The following is a 25,284-nucleotide window of genomic DNA, read 5'->3' as shown; positions in this document are numbered from 1 at the left end:
GTTCCATTTACAATAACTAAGAAAAGCCATCATCAATTGTAATGACAGTCACATAGGGTTGCCAGCTTTTTTAAATTAGCTCTGCTCCTCTGCCTTTAACAACAACCCAATCGCCAGAGATTTACTAACTTTTTCCCCAAGACGTACGCATACGACAGGAAAAAAAGTTCAGCTGCTACATGTTTGCACAGCAGGTTACTGCTCGAACAGCCTTTGCCAACGTGAAGCTTTCTCAGTGGTTTGGACTTTCAGTCTCATCAACCCCAACTAGCATGACCAATGGCCAAGAATGCTGGGAGTTGTAGTCCAAAACATCTGGAGGGCTTTAGATTGAGGAAGACTGTGTTAGAGGCACAGAGTGGATATAAGCAGTTAGAAACCCTATGGCCATGTAGATGGGAGGGGGGGAAGCCAATGTATCTGGTCACTCTAGTTATAACTCCTGCGGTTTTAACTGTTGTGATGAAGAGAGAATTCCACCAGGTTCTGCATGCATAACAATGACACCTGCTGAAATTCCCTTTTCAATATTATTATTATTATTATTATTATTATTATTATTATTTATTTATATAGCACCATCAATGTACATGGTGCTGTACAGAGTAAAACAGCAAATAGCAAGACCCTGCCGCATAGGCTTACATTCTAATAAAATCATAGTAAAGCAATAAGGAGGGGAAGAGAATGCAAACAGGCACTGGGTAGGGTAAACAGGCACAGGGTAGGGTAAAACTAACAGCATAACAGTATAACTAACAGTCTAAAGTCCAAGCAACATCAAGTTTTAAAAGCTTTAGGAAACAGAAAAGTTTTTAGCTGAGCTTTAAAAGCTGCGAGTGAACTTGTAGATCTCAAATGTTCTGGGAGAGCGTTCCAGGCGTAAGGGGAAGCAGAAGAGAATGGACGAAGCCGAGCAAGGGAAGTAGAGACCCTTGGGCAGGCGAGAAGCATGGCACCAGAGGAGCGAAGAGCACGAGTGGGGCAATAGTGTGAGATGAGAGAGTAGAGATAGGGCGGAGTTAGACCGTGAAAAGCTTTGAAGGTCAACAGGAGAAGTTTATATTGGATTCTGAAGTGAATTGGAAGCCAATGAAGAGATTTCAGAAGTGGAGTAACATGGTCGGAGCGGCGAGCCAAGAAGATGATCTTAGCGGCAGCGTGGTGGACAGAAACCAATGGACTGATGTGAGAAGAAGGAAGGCCAGAGAGAAGAAGAATACAACTATTAAAGATACAGAAGCGCTGTCGTCTTTTCCATATGATCACCCTAGCCACCATCCAATGCAGAGTTAAATGCACCTGGAGTACAATCCAATGCAAGTTTAGATAGAAATAAGTCTTACAACCCGGCTGGCTGGGGAATGCTGGGAGTTGCAGGACTTAATTTTGTCTAAACATGCATAGGATTGCAGCCTCAAACTCAGTGTCAAGGGGGGGCGGGGTAGTCCACTAATGCTCATGAGACTTACTCTGGATTATTGCACTGTCTCTCTGCAGTCTGAACACCGGCCCCGCATGTCCTTGTGCAATGCGACCACGATGACCACGACCCCCATCCACCGTGAACCGCTTCTGGGCTCTTGCCCACGGCTATGCACTCACCTGTGAAGCACCACTGAACAATAAAGAAGCAAATGCAGTGGGTCAGAAAAGAAAACACAACACGTTGGCACTAAAATGCACCTCTTGCATTGAAACATGTTGGATAGGGTGACCCTATGGAAAGGAGGACAGGGCTCCTGTATCTTTAACAGCTGCATGGAAAAGGGAATTTCAGCAGGTGTCGTTTGTATGCATGCAGCACCTGGTGGAATTCCCTCTTCATTACAACAGTTAAAGCTGCAGGAACCCTGCCCCCTTTTGTATCTGGTCAAGAGGGCAGGGTTCCTGCAACTTTAACTGTTGTGATGAAGGGAGAATTTCACCAGGTGCTGCATGCATACAAACGACACCTGCTCAAATTCCTTTTTCTATGCAACTGTTAAAGTTACAGGAGCCCTGTACTCCTTTCCATAGGTCCCCCCTAAATTTTGGAAAAGAAAAATCAAGAGATCTGCTTAAAGATCTCCAATGTCACATTCAGTTTGGGGCTTATACCCTGCTGGGCTGTTGTGAGCAGGGCAGGAGGAGGATGGAGGTGATTTCACTGCCCATCGCTCCTCCTCCAAAAACAAACAGCTAGATGGACTCATTTTGGTGGGGCTGGATAATAGAGAGGCCATAGGATTCTGTGGATCCTGGCCTCTCCTCTCCTTCTCCCTTCCCAACCCACTGAAATGCCCATTTTTTGACCTCTGCAAGGTCATCTAAGGTTACTGTTGCAACCTTGAAAAGCAGCCAGTGTGGTTCTTTCTGCAGCGGTCATGAGGAGGGAGGAATGCGAGGAGGGATTCCAATGTCGGATTCCCCCTCCTGAGATTGCAGCAATGTTTACAGCCTCCGGAGGGGGAATCCGAATATCCTATGGTCCCTGGGACGTTCGGTCTGCAAAAATAATGGAAGAAGCAGTGGGAAAACACGATAGGTCTAGAAATCGTAGGTGACAATATCTAGAACACCCCACCCCCAAGCCCATGAGGCAGTGCCATGGCACAATAAAAGCCTGGCCTGGTAGCTCCCAAATCACATTTTCCATTCTTGCCTTTTCCTAGGGGAGAATCCTATAATCACCTTATTCTCACCACACCTCGTTCCATCTGCAGCAGCATCTAGTTTTGAACGACAGGAGCCTTTCACAAAGCACCACAGTGTCTGGCAAATATTCTGCAACAACAACAACAACAACAACTTCAAATGTTGTAAAACAAAACAATATAAGATTTTAGGGGATGACTGGGTTTGCACCACACACTAATCCACACCTCAGTGGTTAAGTGTGGGTTGTTGTTGAGCTGTGGGTTGTTTGTTGAATCATGGGTTAGCACGTTTTTGAGCCCAGGACGTTTTCTGCAGCATGGCTTGCTAACCATCTAGTGTGGGTAATTTTCCCCCAAACATGCCACCTTGAGAACTCATGGTTTGTTGTCGGATTGTTCAGGGTGGTTAACAAGCCACCCTGCAGAAAATGTCCTGTGTTCAAACCACACTCTCTAACCCACGGTTCAACAACAACCCAACCCACACTCAACCACTGAGTGTGAATTAGTGTGGTGGGTGAACAGACCCCATAACTGCATAAAAACTTCCTTTCCAATGGACTAATTCTCCCCCTGTTGCAATATATTCATGTCCCATTAAGGTGAAGAAGCTTTATTCCCCCACTATTTATTTATTAAAAACATTTCTTGGCTGCCTTCCAGGGTGGAGGCCCTCACAAGGCAGCTTACAACAATAAAATATATATTAAAAGCAATAAAATATTAAAAGCAATAAAAACATGATCACAATAAAATAGCAATTAAAACAATAAAATCAACAATAAAACTAGCAGCAATAACAGTATTCATCATGGTAAAATGAGATGTTTTTAAGGCCTTCTTGAAAGCCTGCAAGAATGGCGCACGACGAACCTCTGATGGAAGTTTGTTTCAGAGGTTTGGGGCCACCACAGAGAAGGCCTTCTCCTGTGTGATACCTACCTAATTGCTCTCACAGGTGGGCAAATGAGAAAGGCAGGCTGAGGTATGGGGAGAAGAGTGAGACTGAACTTACATCCACTCGATCGCAGAACGTTGCATTGGGTCCATACTGCAGTTGGCATTGATGGTGCACATCATAAATCACTCCAGGTGCAATGAAAGGAGGCTTCAGATCTTTCTTCTTTGGAACATCATCCAGGCAGAAGCCCCATCCTCGGCTGAATTTGACATGGGGGATTAATTCTTAACGTTTTTGAAATTTTCAAATAAAAACAACAATGCCCATCCCTCAGTGGAGGCTGGTGACTCTGATGTCAGTGGGGTGGTAAATCTGCTCTGGGTTTCAGCCAGAACTCTAAAGGAGCTGTCTAAGGTGCCACTAGCCTCCACTGCCATCTCTCATCTTGTGGCAACTCTAGTGAAGCAGCCTCTCTCGTACCTCAGGGAAGGTCATCGGTGATAACTTCTCACCTATCTTCTGCGCTACCATTGCCCAATCTAATGCCCATGAGATGCTTTGGACTTCAACTCTCATCAGCCCCATTCAGCACATGACCAGGACTGCTGGTTGTTATAGTCCAAAATATCTGGAGGGCACCAGTTTTGGGAAGGTTGTTCTGTGCTAATAGTGGGAGGACAGAAAAACAGGGAAATGAGTCAAGAATGGCTCCCCACATGCCAGACTATCAGTGCTGGATATATTAGGTTGTTTTCACAGAAGCACTGTACGTAACTGGGTGTAGGAGGTGAAAATACTGTTCTATGCAATGCTGGTCAGACACCAGCTTGATCATAGTATCCTGTTTTGAATGGTACGTTTTCAGAAAGATGATCAGCTAATGAGATGATTCAGATATGAACCACAATGGTTTGAGAGACTTAGCTTAGAGAGGAGACAATCAGCAATTTTATTTGTTCAGGCATTTGGATCTTGATGTATAGCGTGTAAGAGAGATTTATACTTGGTGTTGTAAGGTATTTTTTTAAATATCAGGACTGCTGATTCTTACGTTTATTGTTGTTTTATTGGAAGAAGGGTGGGTTACAAAAATACTGAATCGATCCATCAATTAGCTAACAAACCAGAGCAGAACTGAATGCCACAAGGAACACAAGACTGCCAGTGGAAACAGCAGTGGCACATCGAGTTACTCTTTACCCAATGAAATTGATGGGTAGCAGGTTCAAGAAAGTCCAAAACAAGAACAAGAATACCTTCTTCTCAGATGGGATAGTGATGGAACTCCTTGCCGCATGATATGTTAACGGCAGCTACCTTAGAATAATTTGTAAAAGGATTAGATAGATTCATGGTGGATAGGACTATCTATGTTTTTCAGCTATGTGGAACTTCTAGGTTTAGAGGCAGTATACCTTTGTTTACCACTCTCTAAGAAGCAAATAATAGTGGAGGCTGTTTTCCTTGGGCTGGGCTTGTGAGGTTTGCTTTGTGAAACAATCTGACTGACCACTGTTGGAAACAGGATGCGGGTTGAGATGGACCCAGCAGGGCTTTTGTGATCAATCTATATGGTTGCAGGCAAGGCTGGCATCAAGGTTCGGAATAACCAGGCACCCGCTGAGCAGGGTGCTGACTAGCAAGAGTTCCTGCAACCTACTTATTCACCTGTCTCTTGTTCTGGCTCAGATAGCAGTGATGTGAAGGAAAAGCAGGAGATGCCACTATCTGCTTGCCCATTGGGTCTCTGCCTGGCAAGCAGGCAGGTAGTAACAATGATGCAGCAGCTAACGGCAATGGTGTTGAGAATTCATTTGGCCTGTTCAGACAACACGCTAAGCCATGGTTAGGGTGCTAACCCATTTGCAGCAAGTGGTTAGTGAGCATGGCAGGATCTACACTACCGCTTTAAAATGGTTTGTAACTGCAACAAAGAGGTGATAACCTTAACCTAACACAGTATAAATGAAAACAAGGAAGTTAAGGAAATGGGTAAAAAATACAATTTTATATACTAAAATATATTGTTAAAAATAATATACACAGAGCATTTCACAAACACAATAATACAAAATGACCATTTTCTGTCTAGCATTCTGATTGTCTTGTTGTATTATTGTACTTGTGAAATGCTTTGTGTATGTTATTTTTAACATTATATTTTAGTATATAAAATTGTATTTCTTACCTGTTTCCTTAACTTCCTTGTTTTCATTTAAAATGCTTTATAACAGTAGTGACAACTGTTGGGGCCCAGGGCACACTCCATATACAGTGTTTAAACCATTTTCAAAGTGTTATATCCTGCTTGATGTAGATCTGGCCCATGTTTGAACCACGGTTCTATAGCCACCACGGTGAGAAACACACTAAGTCATGGTTCGCATGACGCAGTAAGCTATAAGGTTTAGCTCAAAATGCCGAACCACCGTGGTTTAGCTTGTCATCTGAACAGGGTCACTAGGCACATTGTTTTAACTGTTTTAATAGTTTTACTGCTTTAACTTGATTTATGGTTTAATTTGTTTTTAGCGGTGTATATTTACTGTTTTATACTGTATGCTTTTATCTGTACGCCGCCCTAAGATCTTATTGAAATAGGGCGGTATATAAACGTTTTAAATAAATAAATAAATAAATAATAAATGTCATGTGAACCATTCGTAACCATGGTGGCCACATAACCATGTTTTAAACACGCTCACTAACCATTTGCTGCAAAAGGGTTAGGGGCCTCACCATGGCTCTGTGTGTCATCTGAACAGGCCCACAAAGTCATGGTTCACACAACATGCTAAGCCAGAATGTTTAGCTCAAAATGCTTCACCACCGTGGCTTAGCAGTGTCCTCTGAACAGGGTCACTGAGAGAGAGGGGCCCATAGAGGATGCCTTGCCAGAGGGCCCTTGAAAACCTGCTGCCCACAGTGATTGCAGGTGCTCTTCCCACCACCTTGCCCCACAAAGCTTCTTCCATACACCAGACACTAATAAAACTGTCTTTCCTACAGCGCTACTGCCTCGCATGCTTGCTTGTTTTTTTAAAACCAAAATAAGGTATGCATTTGTAGCAAACGATAATACTACCCTAGGATGCTAAATAAATTCCCTCCCAAGGATTTATCTTCATCCGTCAGCAAGTCCATAACTGCATCAATTTTCTTCTAGTATATTAACTGAATCCTCAGAAGACCAAATCCACAAGGTAACCCACCTTCTGTTATTCATTTTGCTTGCTTTGTAGTTTGCATTAACATGCAATATGCCGCTAGACACCAGTTGATGAAGAGCAGGAGTGGGAGGGTGCTATTGTGCTCCTTTCCCGCTTGTGGCCTTCCTGTCAAGGCACCTGGTGGGCCACTGTGGGAACAGAATGCTGGACTGGCCTGGCCTTTGTCCTGAGCCAGTATGGCTCTTCTTCTGTTCTTATGTAATCATTAGTTGTATGCCCAAAGTTTCTAAGTAAAAAAACAAAACCTGAACAAACACTGACTGTTCAAAGGCAAGAAGGAGGCTAAAGGTATATTTTAATGTTCTCTGTTGTCCTTGTTGCAAAATTGCCAGGTGGACTCACTCTAGGAAACGGGTGATGTAGTCCTTGCTGCACTGTGACCAGGTGAGGGGGCTGGGGTCATATTGCAGCTGCCGGGACATGATGTACGGACGTCTTCCCTCTGGCTCACAGTCGTTTTCCTTCCCATCATGCTGGATACCAAAACTAAGAGGGAAATCAATCCAGGCGCAAGATATTGTCAAGAAAACTTAATAAAGACAGAATATCTCATCTCCAAATAACTGAAAGCCCTGCAGAAAATCTGCTTGTGGCTAACAGGTAATATGAAGTTGATGAACCGAATGGCCTCAGTGGAGACTCATAGCAATATATCTCAAGTGATGGAGAGAGCGAGAGCTATCAAAGGAGACAATGGGTTGGACCCAGCTTTTACATTGCATACGGGAGCAGCCAGTGAGACAGGGGTGGGCAACTTGTAGCTCAAAACATCTGAGGGCCACAAGTCCCATCACCCCTTCCTATTGGCAATGCTGGCTTGGGCTGATGGGAGTTGAAGGGCAAAACATCTGGTGACAGGTGCCTGTGCAGCCAGACAAGCACCCAGCAGCCATCCACCCTCATCTGGAGCCTTCATTGTGTGCGACAATGGAAGCTCCAGAAATTATGTAATTTCCCCTCATTGCGTAAATGGCGATCTTAATGAGTAAATGGCGATCATAATCCTGCATTATGCAGTACAGGAAATGCTCAATTTTTGGAGTTCTTCATTGTGTGCAATGCTCGTTCTGCTGTAAAGAGTGTAAGAGTGGTGTAAGGGACGGCCGTTTTGGAACAATATGAATGCAAGAGAAGACAGGGAGGGAGGCCTAGAGAGAAACAACAGCAAGCCCAGGTAGAAGAAATTAGAAAAGATGAAGAGAACCTCAGTAGAATAATATGTGCAAACAGTGCCTTGGAGGCAAAGATAAATATTAACTAGTTCAATCAACACATAGACTCAAGAGGTACAAAGTTAGGCTGGAAGCGAATGCAATTAAATGGTTATTATTATTATTATTATTATTATTATTATTATTATTATTGAAAATCTTGTTTGCATCTTTTCTTGAAGTTTTGAAAGTGCATGTACAAAACAGTGCAAACAATAATGCATTTTATCTATTCATCTTAACAGATTAAACAATGTGGACAAAGGAAGGCAAATATCTTCCAAATTGCAAAGAGAAGGCACAGAAATTGGCAGGATTCAAGAAAGACATATAAAATCGCATCCTACCATCTTTTGGAAGTTGTAAAGCCAGACAAGTAAGTGACTGGCTCCTTTACTTATGGGAGCATAAGAAAACTTACAGATAGCATTGCACCAATTCCCCAAATAAAACCTGCTTCCAGCTGAACTTTATAATTTTATTAAATAAATAACTTTAAACATATAGGATGCTGCTTTTGGATCCCTTACTGCCACCAAATCAACAAATGTCTTGGTTTCCTCCTGAGAATGTAAATATTATTGTGGTTATTTCAGCTGCAGTTAGCTGTGTGTTTTAACTAGAGCTGTGCACAAGTGGCCTCTCAAACTTCTCCATCCTTATTTGTGGGTAGAGAAATTGGGGGCACAATTTCACCGAATTTCTCCATGGGGAAGAGAAATTCTCCCAGCATTTCTTATGGGTAGGCATCACCATTGGCAAGGGTTAGAGAACAGCTTCTTTCTTTTTTTCCTAAGGGTTTTTGGAGTTATTTGCACTGCCATTGCAATTGGCAACAGCATCAACTGTGTTGGCAACCTGGCCCCCATTTTGTATCCTCCACAGTACCCCGAATCATAGAATAGAAGAGTTGGAAGGGGCCTACAAGGCCATCGAGTCCAACCCCCTGCTCAGTGCAGGAATCCACCTTAAAGCATCCCTGACAGATGGTTGTCCAGCTGCCTCTTGAAGGCCTCTAGTGTGGGAGACCCCACAACCTCCCTAGGTCATTGGTTCCTTTGTTGTACTGCTCTAACGATCAGGAAGTTTTTGATGTCCAGCCGGAATCTGGCTCCCTGTAACTTGAGCCCATTGATCCATGCCCTGCACTCTAGGATGATCAAGAAGAAATCCTGGCCCTCCTCTGTTTGACAACCTTTCAAGTATTTGAAGAGTGCTATCATGTCTCCCCTCAGCCTTCTCTTCTCCAGGCTAAACGTGCCCAGTTCTTTCAGTCTCTCCTCATAGGGCTTTGTTTCCAGACCACTGATTATCCTAGTTCTGCAAGGTGTCCTTTTATTTCTAGGAGGTAAGAAAAGAAATATCTCAGAAATTTCCTGAAAGTCTTTTCCTCTATGAACGGCAATTCCATTTTTCTGCCTCATTCTCAGGGCATATTATAATTTATTTTGAATATGTGTTGGTATTTTCGACCTTAACTAACCACTGTGATGTGGATGAGGGTACTGTCTATTTTCCCCTTTCTATTACATATCTACCCCATTGCTCTACAGTCTCCCAGGCTGCCTGAACTTCCTGACCTGAAAAGGCCCTATGGGAGGAATTGGGGTGGGGTAGAGTGGTGGAGCTCAGGAAGCCAAGTTGGCTACAGGCTGTCAGAGGGATGACTGTACAATGAAAGACAGAACACTCACACACATTCCTTAGTCATCCCATAAGTAAGGGAAGCACAATAACCTTGAACCAAATCAATGAGAATTTCTCCGAAATTCCTTCTCCTTTGAATTACTTTTTGAAAGCAATTTTGTTTCTATCAAATTGAATGAGAATGGTCAAAATTTTCATAGATTTAACTCCCTTATTGTATGTCATGACTCTCAACATTTTCATACCTATGTCCAAGTTCATGTGCAATCGTAAATGCCAAAGGTAGACCCGAATCTTCATTGATGTTACAGCTCCGATGAGGTTGACACATTCCAGAGAGATGGGACAAACCCAAGGTTTCACAGGGACGATTCATGCTGGCGCAAATGTCTTTTCTATGAACACAGCAAAAAGCTTGAGATTAAAAGAGCTATATAGGAAGCACAACCCAATGCATGTTTACTCAAAAGTAAGCCCCACTATGTTTAATGGGATTTCGGCCTAATCTACACCAATGAAATAGGTATGAAAGCAGTATATAAAAGGCAGGAGCTGCACTACTGCTTTATAGCGGTACTGGAGTGCACTGACAACTGGGGGCCCATTGACACATGCCCTATACCACTTTTATAGTGCTGTATCCTGCTTGGTGTGGCTCCTGCCTTTTATATACCTCCAGTCATCCTCTGTGTCGTTTCACGACTCTGAAGAGATTCCATTTTTTAATAGAGGATACAGGGCCCAAGAGGCAGTAAGTTGTACTGCACAGGCAACTAAAAACGGGAGGTGAAAAACCTTTATAGCTTTCCATGGACTTCTTGAGTTCCTTTTGTTCAAAATATTGTCCCAGCCAGCAGGAGGTTCAAAACCAGAGTCCTCCGCTGGCTAGGATAATGTTTGGAACAAAAGGAACTGAAGAAGTCTCAGGAAAGCCAGAAAGGTATTTAGCTGCCTCCTGTTTTCAGTCTGGCTAGAAGCCATTGCTGTGTTCATACTATAATAAAAGGGTGAATGAATCTTTTGGCTGTGTTCACAGCCCCTTTGCGCAAGTGAGCAAAATCAGCAAACCTTCCATTAACTATAGTTTCCTGTTTTGTCTAAACCAGGATACTCAGAACAATCCAGAATATGAAGCCATGGGTTGAAGTTGGCTGTTAGCCTGGCTTATGTTCCTGAGTTTGGACAAAACTGTGCCAGTCTTGTGTTTGTGCAGTGGCAGCCTTGTATCCTTTATCGTGTGTATGCCCTGCCCTCAAATGAATAATTGCATTGGTGACACATCAAGAATTGGCTTGACCTTGGTGTTGCAGCCTCGATTACTAGGAAATTCTAAAAGTCCACCACGCATAGGAAGCTGTCTTCTACCAGCTCAGACTATTTGTTCAGTATTATCTGCCTCAGTCTTCCCCAAGTTGGTTCCTTCTAGATGTGATAAAATGCAACTCCTATCATTCCCAGCCAGCATACTGGGAACTACAATTTTCGTTTTACTTATACTTTAACATCTGCTTCTTCTGCATTCACCAAAGAAAGAGAGAGAGAAATATATGTGCACGAAAGGGCACATATGTGCACAACATAGTGACTGGGTTCAGATGTCAGGATAGCCCATGATGGGTTAAATAAGCCATGGTGGCTTATTTAACTCATAGTGGGTTATCATGTCATCTGTTGGGAGTTTTTCTTAACCTACTTTGGCTTATTTGACCAAAATAACCCACTCTGGTAATCCATGGTCTGCAGAATGGGTTATTTAACCCAACATGGGTTATTATGTGTGGCAGTCACAATGGGTTATTTTGGTCACCTACAGAGCTGGTTGGCAAGAATGGTCAAAACCATTCTCACCGCTCTCCTCTGGCTGACAGATCTGTTTCCATTTTCTGCCTAGCAACTGATTGTGCTTTTGGCCCAACCCACCCTAACCCTTCCCCCGACAAAGAGCTCTGCAACCTCTCCAAGTATCAAACATCGTTTTGGTCAAGTGACAGTGGCTGAGCAGGGTTGTCATTTTGCCTTGTGTGCATCCTTCCCCGGGGAAGCTGTGTATGAAGTTTTGTACAGCTCCTGTAAACTTCCATGGAGTTATAGACACCACCCCCTTTTTAGCAAAAAGGTGCTTTGGCTCACGTGACTTTGTCAGTGCACCAGGTTTTCAATGTGCACCCTGCTAGGGGAGGCTATGTATGAAGTTTGGTTCCAATCCTGCAAACTTCCAAGGTTTATATGCACCATCCCCTTTTTGGTTTACCCAGGGTTATTGCTCCTTGGTGTCTAATTGCAGAGGGTTTTGATGGTCCATTGAGTGCTTCTCAACTACGGGAGGCTATGTATGAAGTTTGGTCCCAAACCTGCACTCTTTCAGCACTTTAGAGCCACCATCTTTTTGTCAGGGTGATGCTAGAAGTGCTGAATTACCCTCTCCCCCTCTCATTGGGACATTGAGCTTCATCACACCTACTTTTTTTTCCTGGTATACATCTGTGATTTCCACCTCCATTTCATTAGCTCATCAAGCGCTGGTCACTTTCACTGTGTTGTTACACTATTTCGCCTTGTTTATCTTTTCACCTGTGCCAGCTTGCGCTTCCTGGTATCGCTGCCCCATCTCGGCCCTTCTCCTTCCCCCTCCAGTTCATTGGTTCTTGTGGTCGATGGACATTCCCTCACTCACTTTGGTTTTGTTGTCTAAAGTTTAGCGATTTAGTGTTTCATCAGCTGGGCACCTCGTACAGCGGGAAGTTGAAGTGGGTGGATGACAGAGCAACGAGAGTGGGGTTGGAGCAGCTGGAGGAGAACCGCCCTCACCTTCCTCTTTCATCAGCAAGACCACCCTTCAATGCAGATGCCCCCCTCCCCGCCCAAGAAGGGATGTTCTGTGTTTTATCCCACGTGGAGAAAAAGTACTGCACTTTCCCTGCCCCAGAAAAACATGGAAATGGAGGGGAAGAGGCGAGATGACTGCAGAACAGGGACGCTGTCGTGTGAGGGTCAGGGGGCAAAACGGTAAAAAAGGCAGGATGAAAGTGCAATAAACTGCTGGTGTGATGGAGCTCACTGTGGAAGGGTAAAACAGACTGCTGCAATGTTGTCAATGGGTGAAACAGCACCACTGCTGGGGTGGGAGGACTGAAACAGGACACGGGGTGGAGGGATGACTCAGATTATGCACAGAAGCTTAATAAACCTCGCACGGTATAGCTTATTTATCTGATTGTGTGTGGGATGACAGTAGCTTATTTTCAAAACTGGCTTATTAACCCATCATGGTTTAAAGTGACATTTGAATGTGGCCAATGTATTACTAAATATACTCAATATACAAACTTCATACTAAAAATGATGATGATGAAAATAATTATGATAACGATGATAGCATGGAAGCTCTCATAGGTTCAATATGTAATGAACATAATTTAAACAAACTTCCTTCAATTGTTCTGCGTTTGTTCCAACCACCACTTAGGTATGTGGACTAGTTCGCTTTTAGTCTCCTTCAGTGCACTGCTTCTTTAATATAAATTGTCCTCAAATGCTGAGTCACAATTTCCCAAATTAGAAATAAGCACATGGATCGTCCAAAAATAATTGGCATACCAAGTCCCAGATTTCTGATCATTATGGCAGTATTCAAAAGCATGCAATTATCGTTAACAAGGGCTGTTGTTGGAAAAGTCACAAGCAAAATCACAAAGCCCTGTGATTTTGTAGCAAACAGACAGCAAGAATAAGGACCAAAAATATTTGCTTTTGCATTTCTTCTACTTAGAAAAGAATTGTTTGGGATGGGGGACAGTTGTTTCCAAAAGCATTTCTGCTCCATTTTGTTTAGCTTCATAGAAAAGGCCTTGACTCATAAAGTGCTCCCGAGTATAATTTAGTGTGATTAGCAACATGAAGATGTGAGTCATGTATAAGAGCCTGTTGTATGAGTTGCTCATTAGACTAAGTGGGGACAAATGAAATAATCGTTGTAAATGTATTATTTTTTTGGAGGTGTTTTTGGTTGCCCTGCTGCTGTTGCTAAGATCAGTGGAGTAGGAGACGCAGGGCTCACAGGAACGCAGCCCCAGTACTTGTCCACGCCATTAAAAATAAGGCAGATTATTTTTGAGGCAGATGACAACATGTGAGTGCCCAATAATGAGCATGCAATAAAATGCTCGTCTGTTGACCTTCAAAGCTCTTCACGGTCTAGCTCCTGCCTATCTCTCCTCTCTCATCTCACACTATTGCCCCGCTCGTGCTCTCCGCTCCTCTGATGCCATGCTTCTCGCCTGCCCAAGGAGCTCCACTTTCCTTACTCGGCTTCGTCCTTTTTCTTCTGCTGCCCCTTACGCCTGGAACGCTCTTCCAGAACACTTGAGAACTACAAACTCAATCACTGCTTTTAAAACTCAGCTAAAAACTTTTCTTTTCCCTATAGCCTTCAAATATTGAGTTTGTTCTGACTCTATACTGTTAGCTTCTCCCTACCTGGTGCCTGTTTACACTTCCCTGTGCCTGTTTGCATTCTCCTTCCCTCTTTATTGTTTACTACAACTTATTAGATTGTAAGCCTATGCGGCTGGGTCTTGCTATTTACTGTGTTATCTGTACAGCACCATGTACATTGATGGTGCTATATAAATAAATAAATAATAATAATAATAATAATAATAATAATAATGATGGAGCTCAAACAGAGCATAATTAGAGGCAAACATGTGCTCCTACACAGCTGATTCCATCGAGGGAAAGCATGGCAGCCCCCAAGGTCTTTTAGCTCTGTTGTTTTAAATCCGTTATTATATTTTAAATCTTTGTATTGCTGCTAGGTTTTATTTAATTTATACTTTTATACTGTTGTTTTAAACTTTAATAACCAGGGAGCTTCGACTATTGGACAGTATAAAAATGCAATGAATAAATAAATAAATAAATAAATAAATAAATAAATAAATCATCTTATATTGTATATTAAGGTGCATTTTGTTGTTTCAATTATTGTGAACTGCCACAGAACTTCGGCTCTTGGGCGGTAAAGAAATGAAGTAACCATGACAGGCAAAAGACTGGCATTACAACATTGGAAGGACAAATGTTCACCTCCTATAATGCAATGGATTGAAGACCTAACAATGCTATCAACATTTGAATGGGTGGTATATAGGCGCCACAATGGATAAATATATGGTTATTTGGTCTGCTCTTCTTGAAGTCTACACATGATCTCCTTTTCCACCCCCAGAATGTCATATTTGATGGAATATTGACATTTCTATGCATATAATTTCTTGTTCTTTTACCCCCTTCTTTTCATAATTTTTTTGTTTTGTTAAATTCACAGTAAGAAAAAAGATTAATAAAACAGTATAATAAACAAAGGTTGTACCCCACTTTACAGCTAGCTTCAGCTAGAAACTCAATCCTCTCTACTTCTGCCTCTTCCAAACAGTCAACTGCTATTTTTCACACATCCATCAGGAGACCATCTCCTGAACATCAGCTGTATCCTCATACCTGGTAAGAAGCACTGCCACATCATGGTGCAGTGGGTTGGCATCTGTTTTTGGGTTGATACTCTTTTGCCATTTACAGAAGCTGGCTAATGTCTTATCCGCATGATGAACTATTTTCAGCCCTTGCTAAAGAGAGGGAAAGAAAAAATATCATTACACTGCTGGAACACAAACAGTGTCGGCATTAATCAGCGAGCTCAGTAATGCAATTTAGCATCAACAAATGACGCTTTTGCTTGAAGCAACAGACATCATTATGATAGCTGCTTACTGAGTCCTGAACTTCAGATAAAACTTTTACCATGACTACAGAGAACTCTAAAACACACACACACAAAACTGAGCAACACAGTATATGGAGAGGATTCCAGAGAACTAAAATAAATAAATAGATAGCTTAAAGATTTCTTCAGCTACAATAGAATGTTATCCCTAAATCAAAGAAAAGCTGAAGCACAATCCTAGGGTTAAAATAGATGTGGCCTGCTTAGATCATTAAATCCAGTTTGAGAGAGCTCTTGTTGCAAGGATGGGAAGACCCAGTTTCCCTTTTCTCCCGGTATGTCCTGGGCTGGGCCACCAGATCCATGGGTCAGGCTTTCTTGACCCATTCTACCTCACGGCTTGCAGTGTCTCAATATTGGGCATCCCAGGACCTTGTCCTACAGCAGTGGAATTCACCCGCCCCCTGCCACTGCCATTAGTTGAGAGCTTGGAGGTGTTCAAGAAAGGTTTGAAAACCCTTCTTTTTGAATAAGGGGGTTGTCTGGTTGTTCTTCAGGTATAGCATGCTAATGGCCCTTGTGGTGGCCACTATATATTTTGTATGGGATTTTATCTTAAGTTTTTATTCTCACATTCTTTTAATTCAGTTAAGGTTTCCTACTTGGATTATTGTATTTATTTTATTTTTGTAAACTGCTGACCTATTTTATTTATGTAAAGCAATTTATTTATTTATTTATTTGTTACACTTATATACTGCCCCCATAGCCAGAGCTCTCTGGGCGGTTTACAGAAATTCTAAAATTGAGATAAAAACAAGTATACAAAATTTTAAAATTTAAAACACAGAACATACACACATAAAGCATTAAAAACCGTTAAAAAATAAACATGTGGGTGATTATTATTATTATTATTACCACCTCAGGCTTCTGGGATCTACTTTGGTAGTTTACTAGAACCTCAAGCTGCACCACCTGGAGTAGGATGCGAATTAGAGCACAATCCTATGCATGTTTAGGAGAAAGAAAAGCCCTACAACTCCTACAAACTATGCTGGCTGGGGAATGCTGGGAGTTGTAGGATTTTCTTCTGTCTAAACATGCATAGGATTGTCCCCTTAGTGACTCTGAGCAGACATATGCTTAGTAGGATTAAGATAGGGTGACCATATGAAAAGGAGGATAGGGCTCCTGTATCTTTAACAGTTGTATTGAAAAGGGAATTTCAGCAGGTGTCATCTGTATATATGGAGAACCTGGTGAAATTTCCTCTTCATCACAACAGTAAAAGCTGCAGGTGCCCTGCCCTTTTAAAAATCTGGTCACTCTAGTATAGCTCCTGCACTTTAACTGTTGTGATGAAGAGGGAATTTCACCAGGTTCCCCATGGCACCTGCTGAAATTCCCTTTTCTATGCGACTGTTAAAGATACTGGAGCCCTGTCCTCCTTTTCATGTGGTCACCCTATAAATTAAGACCAAGTATTTATTTCTGCTATCAGAACTGAGCCTGCAATTCTTTCATATGAAAATCCACTCAGGTTTGGTGGATTGAACACAATAAGCAGCCGTGGGAGTAGAAGGTAGATTGGAATCCACTGATAGATCTCTAGGTGATTTGCCATAGATCTGCAAAGTTTCCTGGCTCCCAATTTTTTAAAGCAGCAATAACACACACAAAACCCACAAAACCCTCCCTCCTCTAAATTAGACTTTGGAATGAAGGAACTCATGAGGAAATGTGAGAATGGGGAACAATTCTGTACAATTGAAATGGAAGCCCAGCATTGGGCAAAAGGCAGGATAATCATCATCTGGATGTGGATTGTGCTGATTGGCCAGTGCCTGCAACATCACCAAAAATTACAACTTCCTTGTCTACCAGCGCAGCTGTGAATTTAGAGCTATATAGGGGGAAGTACCTGGATTACAACCAGGCAACTGTAACCTAGCTTCTGTTCTGATTCAGAGAAAAAGAATAAACATTTAGTTCTGTTTTATGTTCAATCTAACGTCTTAATGTTACCATTCCTATACTGATGAGAGAATCCTGAATTTAAGGTGGAATTGTCTGTGTGAAAGTCAAATACTTCAAAGTAAGTTCCAAAATAACCATGGAGCTGAAAACGGAAGGTTGCATCCAACGTAAGTGGACATACGCCCATGCAATGGGACTTTCCTTCCCCCTGCAGACCCTCTCATGCCCCCATATCTGCTTCATGGGGTTCCCTAACCTTCTGGAGCAGATTTGGGGGTGGGGGAGTGCAGGGAAGAGGGGGAAACTGTTCCACTGGTGATGTCTGTTCTGCAGGATATAATCCAGAATACTAATTTTGGAATCAAACTATTTGCATCCTGGCAGGGGAATAGGAATTGAAGAATCAGCTTTAGATATCTGAACATGTAACACACACACCACCACCACATTTCATTATCTGGGGAATTAAATAAGAATCTTTTTAACTAAACAGTTGTACTTTCATGAGATACATATGGATATTTAGGGCATATGCCAAATCCTCTTTGGTCCAGTTTCCCCCATCCTCCCTTAAAATCTACCAACATCTGTCTTCCTGAAGCAGCACACAATTAAATAAGTGCATGAACGCGAGGCCGGGGTCTTACCTCTTCTTCTTCGAGAAGAATAAGGCGAACCAGCACAATGTGGATTGCGTTGCCAATGCTTGGATCATGGAATAAGCCTGCCACCTGGGCCAGAGTTAGACAATATGAAGTTAATTGAATCCTTTTCCAGAGCAGCATTTTTTGTCCAAACAATGGTGATGATAATTTATTTCTATAGCATCATCAGAGTGACTGGCACTTTACAGCATAACATAAACAAAAGATAGGTCTTTGCCCCGGGGACAGAGACAACAGATGGAGAGAGAGAGGCAATAATAACAGACCCCAAAGAGAAGGGCTGGGATGGAAGATGGAAGGAGAATGAAGGGCAAATGTGAGCAAAGGCATTGATGAGTACTTGGGTTTTGTTCTGGTTGCTGTGGAAGGGGACTAACAGGCTAAACCAAACTGGGTTGTTGTTGTTGTTGTTACATTTCTATACTGCCCCACAGTTGAAGCTCTCTGGGCGTTTTACAAAAGAGTAAAACATTAAAAACGATATACAACATTTAAAAACCATAAAAGCATACAACAGTCAGTATACACAAAGACAACATACAGTACATCAAAAAACAACTTTGAGCTATCAGCCAAACCTAAAAAACGGACCCACAATGGATTAAGGGCGTCATCAGATGAGCATTTTATTGCATGCTCATTACTGCCCACTCATGATTTTTCGTGCATCCTTTTGACAACGACGCCCACCCCCCTGCACATCTCCTGCCCCTTCTGGTCTTTTTTCCACGACAAAATAGACCCTGGTAAATCTGACATTTTTTTAAAGCGAAAAAATGCTGTGGGCAGAAAAAGCAGTGCAATAAAAACACCCACTGAATGGGCCATGTGGTCGTTGCTGCATCCTCTTTCTTTCCCCATGTAAAGAAATAGTTCTATTGTGGGACAGCAGCAGGAGACCATAATGATGGTAGGGAAACACGATTCCCCCCCTGCCCGCATCTGAAGACGCTCTGTAACACATTTCATGCTGCTAAATGCCCTGGAAAAGAGAAATGTCTTGACCTAGCACCAAAAAGATAGCAATGTAGGCACCAGGAAGGCCTTATTATTATTATTATTATTATTATTATTATTATTTATATAGCACCATCAATGTACATGGTGCTGTACAGAGTAAAACAGTAAATAGCAAGACCCTGCCGCATAGGCTTACATTCTGCCTTGGGTGAAACTAATCTGTGGGGGAAAGTCTGCAACTTTCCCATCTGCAACTTCATCTTTGGGATGAAGAACTTCCACGACATAATATAAGGATGTGGGGAGGAAAAATCATTAGGTAATTTTCATTTTCGAACCAATATGTAAACCAAAACTCAGCTATCCTTCAAAATTCACACTTTTCTGAATTTTGCCATGGAGTTCTTCAGTTGAAAAATGTGTATATAAATGCATATATTAAGGGAAACAGCACACAAAACTGTGTATATTAGTGAAAATAATGTTAAAATGCATTATTATTGGGAAAATGGTAGATTAGGCAAAATTGCATATAAAAATGCACTTATTAGGAGAAACATGCATAAAAATGTATATGAATTTTCATGCAAATCTCAAAGTGTGGGATCAACCAAATTAAATATCAGGATCAACCAAACTTAAGAAACTGAGAGAAACTACCATCCCTACCATAATTTTGGGTCTCCATACCATTTCGGGGCTCATTTGTAAGCCAATTCAATAAGATAAAGCAGAAGATGCCATGTTTTCAGGCCAGTTGTTCAAATGCTTTGATGTGTCAAGACCATGGCCTAAGAGGAGGCACCAGTGACAAGTAACAGGGTTGCTACCACTACTACCACCCTGGTCCCCATTATAGAACGTGAAACTCAGAGGGCAGTCAAAGGTTTATCTGACCAGGATTCTTACATCTGAGCTAGGCTTCAGCGATCCTTACTGCCATCTTATAGGCATTGAAGCATACACTGTGCTGCTGAGCTATATAGTCCCTATCCTCCAAAGTTATGGGATGCATGGATTTAACCTACAGATTCAGTGTGTTCTTGGAAGGGACATAATCATACTTAACCTACTGAGCCACACTTTCCTAAAAAGCTAAGTTAGACCATTGTTCCATCTAGTCAAGCATCATTTACTGAAAGTAGAAATTTCCCAATAAGCAGTGATATTTTCCAGCCTGTTCCTAGACTTGACTAGAGATGTCAACAGTTTGATGTGGGGCCTTCTACTTCAAGGGCTTACACTCTGCCAATGGTGTGGGATCCAGGCCCTTTCCTGGATCCCACAAGTTATAGGCTTTAAAGCATGGGTGAGCAACTTGTGGCCCTCCCAATCTTTGGTCTGCAACTTCCATCAGCCCTAGGCAGCATAGATAATGGTGAGGGAAGTCCTGAGTTGTAGGCCAGAACATCTGGATGGCCACAAATTGCCCACCACTGCTTTAAAGCTATAGTGGGGGAATGAAATATATTACGCACCATGTTGATGATAGTGAGGATATAGGATTCCACATTCTCGCTTCCGTGGTATTCAATCATCTTGCTGTCAGCAACCACCAGAGTCTCCACCCATCGTTCTCTGCTGACAGAGCGGCGGGAGGTTGCTTTGGCCATCACACGACGCCTGTCCCACTTCTCCCTTCGAAGCTCTTGCTGTTTGAGAAAGTTCAGAGTTTCTGAAACGGGAAGCAAATGGCACTGGCTTTATTTTCTCGCGGAGCAATTCTATGGAAAGCAACTGACATGCTTCTCTTTTTTCTATGGGGAAGAAGGACCCCAAAGATTACATGGGGTACTTCCAGGAAACACATGGCATTTAAGAATGAAGACTAAGGTTATCTGAATTTTAGAAATGGCTTTCAAAGTACTGAAATTGTCTTCTAATAAATACTAGAGCACTGACAGACACACACAAACACACACAAGCTCTCTAAAAGCTGAAAAATGAAATGTCACTAATTTAAACTGAGAAGTAGGCTGACTCTTCAGCATAGGGTAGGAACTTTGAAAAGGTTACCACTTCTTCCATCTGAAAATGCACCACCACCACCACTATCATCTGCTTATTTGGATGCTGCTTTTCTTGCACGACTCTACACAAACAGCTCACTTCCAATCAGACAGACAGCAATAAATATAACAATTCAAAGAACATAATAGAATAGAAACAGCTACAAATAACCACAGCATTAATGAGTAAATACATAATAAGACTATCAGCCAATTGATCCACTTTGTATGAAAACAATGCAAATAAATTGACCTGATCCAACAGCTTAAAACCGCTGAGAGAGAATAAAGCCTAATACAAAAATAACAGCAGCAAAAACCACCATGCAGAAGGCTAAATAGATTTCCATTCTGCAAAGGCAACACAGTGTTCTTCTCCTACACATGTTGTTGGGGAAAACCAATGGCAGCTCTGTCTCTCACTTATGGCAGCCTTCCTCCTTCCTCTTACCTGGATATCATCTCTCAGTTCTTTCTCCATTTCCCCCAGGTACCACTACTACTGGATCTATGATTTGAGAGCCAGGGAACTGCAATGTCACATAATTCCTAAAATAGTCCCAGTGTTTTCAATAGGGGCTCAATTTAACACATACACACTCACACACACACACCTGCATCCATACTAGCTAGATGTAATATATAACCATATGTTTTTACAATAGGAACTATTTAAGAAAGCTACCGATGGCTACTAGTCAAGAGGGTTGTATGTTTACCTCCAGTTCTTGGGGGACATGAGTGGGGGAGTGCTCTGGACGTCATGCCCTGCTTGTGGACTTCCCATTGGGGCATCTGGTTGGCCATTGTACAAACAGAATGCTGGACTAGGTAGGCCTTTCATCCAATCCACAGTAACTCTTTTTATGTTCTTATGAACTAATTTGACGGAGCACGTATACTGTGCTTGAACAGGGTCTAACACACGTCTCAATTACATTTTGTTCAGTAAGCTGCAGAACCAAGTCGGCTCCAATATCAGTCACGGTAAGATTTCCATCGACATCTTGGTACAGTGAAACTGTTTAATGATCTCTAATGCCAATTCTGCAAGATCAAATATTTCATAGTGTACTTTTCTCTCCCCCCCCCTTCCTTATCAGGCTTTCATAAGCTTGGCACGTTATTAAAAATTCCAGCTTGCTCTAATAGATTTTGCTAAGTAACAAAAGTTCAAGCTTCCAGTCCAGAGACAAGTTTCTCATGCAGTAATGGCCTGGGAAGCAACATAACGAATACTTTTCATAAAAACCACAGAGTTAGAGACCGTCTGATCCAACCCACAGGCAAATATAGGAAATCCAGAGCTTCAGCAACCCCAAACTCATCACAGCAGGCTTCAGATAATTTCCCTTCACTACCTTGGGTGTGTATGTGTGTGCAGAATATAGCAGCCCTTTAACCATCCCAAATAATTGCACTGGATGGCATTGTGATGACACAATCATGGTGGAAAAGAAAGAGTTCTCCGTTGCCTTCACTGCCACTGAGCGGGCTCCTAAGATGGGCTCTAACCTGTGTTCGATTGCATTTGGCCCACATCTCTCCACTGTGGTCCTAGTCACCTATATTACTTTAAGCTCCTCACGACGTTGCAATGGGATGGTGGATGGGCAGAAGAGAAATGTTGTACGCTGTGTGCTTCACAACAGAAGTAAGACCATTGAGTCCAGGTTCTTAAAATATCTATCTTCATCATTGATTATGGCCCCGTTCAGATGACACCATTAACCATGCTGGTTAAGGGCTTTTGGTTAAGCAGCAGGGTTAACGGTGTCATCTGACATGTGTTTTCCTTGAATGGGTGCCTCCGCTAACCACATTGTGGCTGGCTTCACTAACCTGTTCTGCAGCAGGGTTAGCAGCACTAACTTTGGCTTAAGGTGACACACACGTGTGGTTAAGGGGCTAAAATTATAGAGCTAGCAGTATAGAGTGACCTAAATAGCCTGAATTGTGCAACTGCCGTCTCTCTTAGCACAAGGGCTGATGGGATATGGGGTGTAGCATTCGGAGGACTCAGGCACTCACCTAACTGCTTTGTGGTTAGTGTGTGGTTAAGGAAACTGGGAACCGGACAGGGTTGACAGTGTTGTGTGCGAGCGTATGACTTGTGGTTAGTGCTAACCGCAGAGCAGCATGGTTAAGCTAACCACAGAGCCCCAGTGTGATCTGAATGGGCCCATTAGCTAGGGATGTCCATCACTGGGAAATCCAATTCTTTTTTGGCCCAATGGAGTTCCGTAGCTGGTACAAGATGCTTTGCGTCTGTGAGTCAAGCCTGAACACTGGGAACTTTTTTGTACATTTCTCAGGAAAGTTTCTGCAATTTGCACAAATATCTGAGCAATTTGCAACAATTTGGCCAAATTTGCACAAACGTGGCGATAATTTGCACAAGTGGGACCTGCAACAAAATGTTGCAATGTGGAAAGTTCCTATTCAGTATTTCAGTCAATCAGTGTCCCTCTTTCACAATACTCCATTCTATTCCCCTCCCATCCAGTTTTTCCATTCCACACTCCCAGCAGTCAGTCAATGTTCTATGGCTACTGAGCATGCCCAGTAAGTCAGTATTCTGTGGTTACTGAGCATGCTCAATCTCATTGGTAGAACCGCCCAGAGAGCTTCAGCTATAGATATGCAATAAATAAAAAAATTGTATGTTTAGGGATTTTTCTTCCACCCTGAGCTTCCCCCCCTAAAGTATTTTAGTACTTTTGCAAGCCTGATTATAATTCCCTCTTGTATGTTGGTGGTGCTTTATAGGAAGCACATTGGCACATTCTCCCTGAAGACTGAAATTCACATATAGACAGAATGATGATACTGAGAGCAAAGCTAAATCCCCCAATATCTACTGATTTTGGCTGACTGATGACATTTACTGCTTATGCCCCATCAGATTCTGAATTTCATAGAATCATAGAATAGCAGAGTTGGAAGGGGCCTATAAGGCCATCGAGTCCAAACCCCTGCTCAATGCAGGAATCAACCTTAAAGCATCCCTGGCAGATGGTTGTCCAGCTGCCTCTTGAATGCCTCTAGTGTAGGAGAGGCCACAACCTCATCAGGCAACTGATTCCATTGTCATACTGCTCTAACAGGAAGTTTTTCCTGATGTCCAGCTGGAATCTGACTTCCTGTAATTTGAGCTCATTATTCCATATCCTGCACTCTGGGGGGACCAAGAAGAGATGCTGGCCCTCCTCTGTGTGACAACCTTTCAAGTCTTTGAAGAGTGCTATCATGTCTTCCCTCAATCTTCTTTTCTCCAGGTTAAACATGCCCAGTTATTTCAGTTCTTCATAGGGCTTTGGCACCCTGTAACTTAATTCCTCTAAGGCAAGAGAACTAACAGAACGTACTACCAGCATGCCTTATTTCCAGAGTGATTCTATTCTCATGAACAATGCCAACAGCATAGATCACGCTGTTATAGTTGCTCATAAATACAAGCTTAATAATGAGTAGCGTAGAATGAGGCATTCAGGAGGTTTATAAACAGCCCTAATTGAGCTGTGTTCAAAAAAGAAAAGAAAGGAATATACCACCGTGTTTAACATTCTGTTTTGATATGTTAAAAATAAGAGCTCTTCCACATTATGCACATACTGAGGAATAACTTTGCTCCCTTGCAGACAGATGGATTATGCCTCACAGCCAGATCTTTGGTGGAGGATAAGGTTATCAATGACTACTAGGCATGATGGCTATATATTACTTCCAGTATCAGAGGCAGTATGCTTCTGAATGCTAGTTGTTGGAGAACACAAGTGGGAAGGTGCTATTGCCCTCATTTCCTGCTTATGGACTACTGTGGGGGATGAGATCCTAGCCTGGATAGACCTTTGGTCTCTTCCCGGAACTAGCCAGTGTGGTGTAGTGGCTAGAGTGCTGGGCTGGGAGTCGGGAGATCCAGGTTCTAGTCCCCACACAGCCATGGAAGCTCACTTGGGTGACTTTGGGCCAATCATAAACTCTCAGCCCAACCTACCTCACAGGGTTGTTGTTGTGGGGATAAAAATAGAAAGGAGGAGGGGGATTATGTATGCCACCTTGAATTCCTTGGAGGGAAAAAAGACAGGATATAAATGCAATGAATGAATGAATGAGCTTAAGTGTGACCTTTTCCAGGCTCCAGAATTCATGCCAGTTAAAAACAATGCCTGTGATTCCCTCCAATCATATGTATAAGATTAGTAGAGCATGCATTCCTCAGTTAACAACAGCCCTACCATATGCATGTTTATGCTGAAGTAAATCCCTCTAAGTTTAATGGGTCTTGTTCCCATGTAAGTGTGTATTACCCTTACT

At 42.4% G+C, this 25,284-nt stretch overlaps 1 protein-coding gene across 1 annotated transcript in view; it reads right to left on the bottom strand.

Annotated features, from left to right (window-relative positions):
* ADAMTS12 (ADAM metallopeptidase with thrombospondin type 1 motif 12) overlaps positions 1 to 25,284 on the bottom strand; it is a 165,076-nt gene that overhangs the window by 53,849 nt on the left and 85,943 nt on the right. The window contains exons 4-11 of the mRNA XM_063128170.1: positions 20,437 to 20,633; positions 17,981 to 18,064; positions 15,131 to 15,255; positions 9,874 to 10,023; positions 7,113 to 7,256; positions 3,655 to 3,799; positions 2,674 to 2,766; positions 1,473 to 1,618 (exon numbers count right to left, since the gene is read on the bottom strand). Of these exons, the coding sequence (XP_062984240.1) occupies positions 1,473 to 1,618; positions 2,674 to 2,766; positions 3,655 to 3,799; positions 7,113 to 7,256; positions 9,874 to 10,023; positions 15,131 to 15,255; positions 17,981 to 18,064; positions 20,437 to 20,633 (1,084 nt within the window). The remainder of the gene's footprint in view (positions 1 to 1,472; positions 1,619 to 2,673; positions 2,767 to 3,654; positions 3,800 to 7,112; positions 7,257 to 9,873; positions 10,024 to 15,130; positions 15,256 to 17,980; positions 18,065 to 20,436; positions 20,634 to 25,284) is intronic.

This window comes from Elgaria multicarinata, chromosome 6 (assembly GCF_023053635.1).
Source record: "Elgaria multicarinata webbii isolate HBS135686 ecotype San Diego chromosome 6, rElgMul1.1.pri, whole genome shotgun sequence".
Lineage (NCBI taxonomy): Eukaryota > Metazoa > Chordata > Lepidosauria > Squamata > Anguidae > Elgaria > Elgaria multicarinata.
Note: the sequence above shows the minus strand (reverse complement) of the source record. Positions and strands in the feature narration are given on the sequence as shown.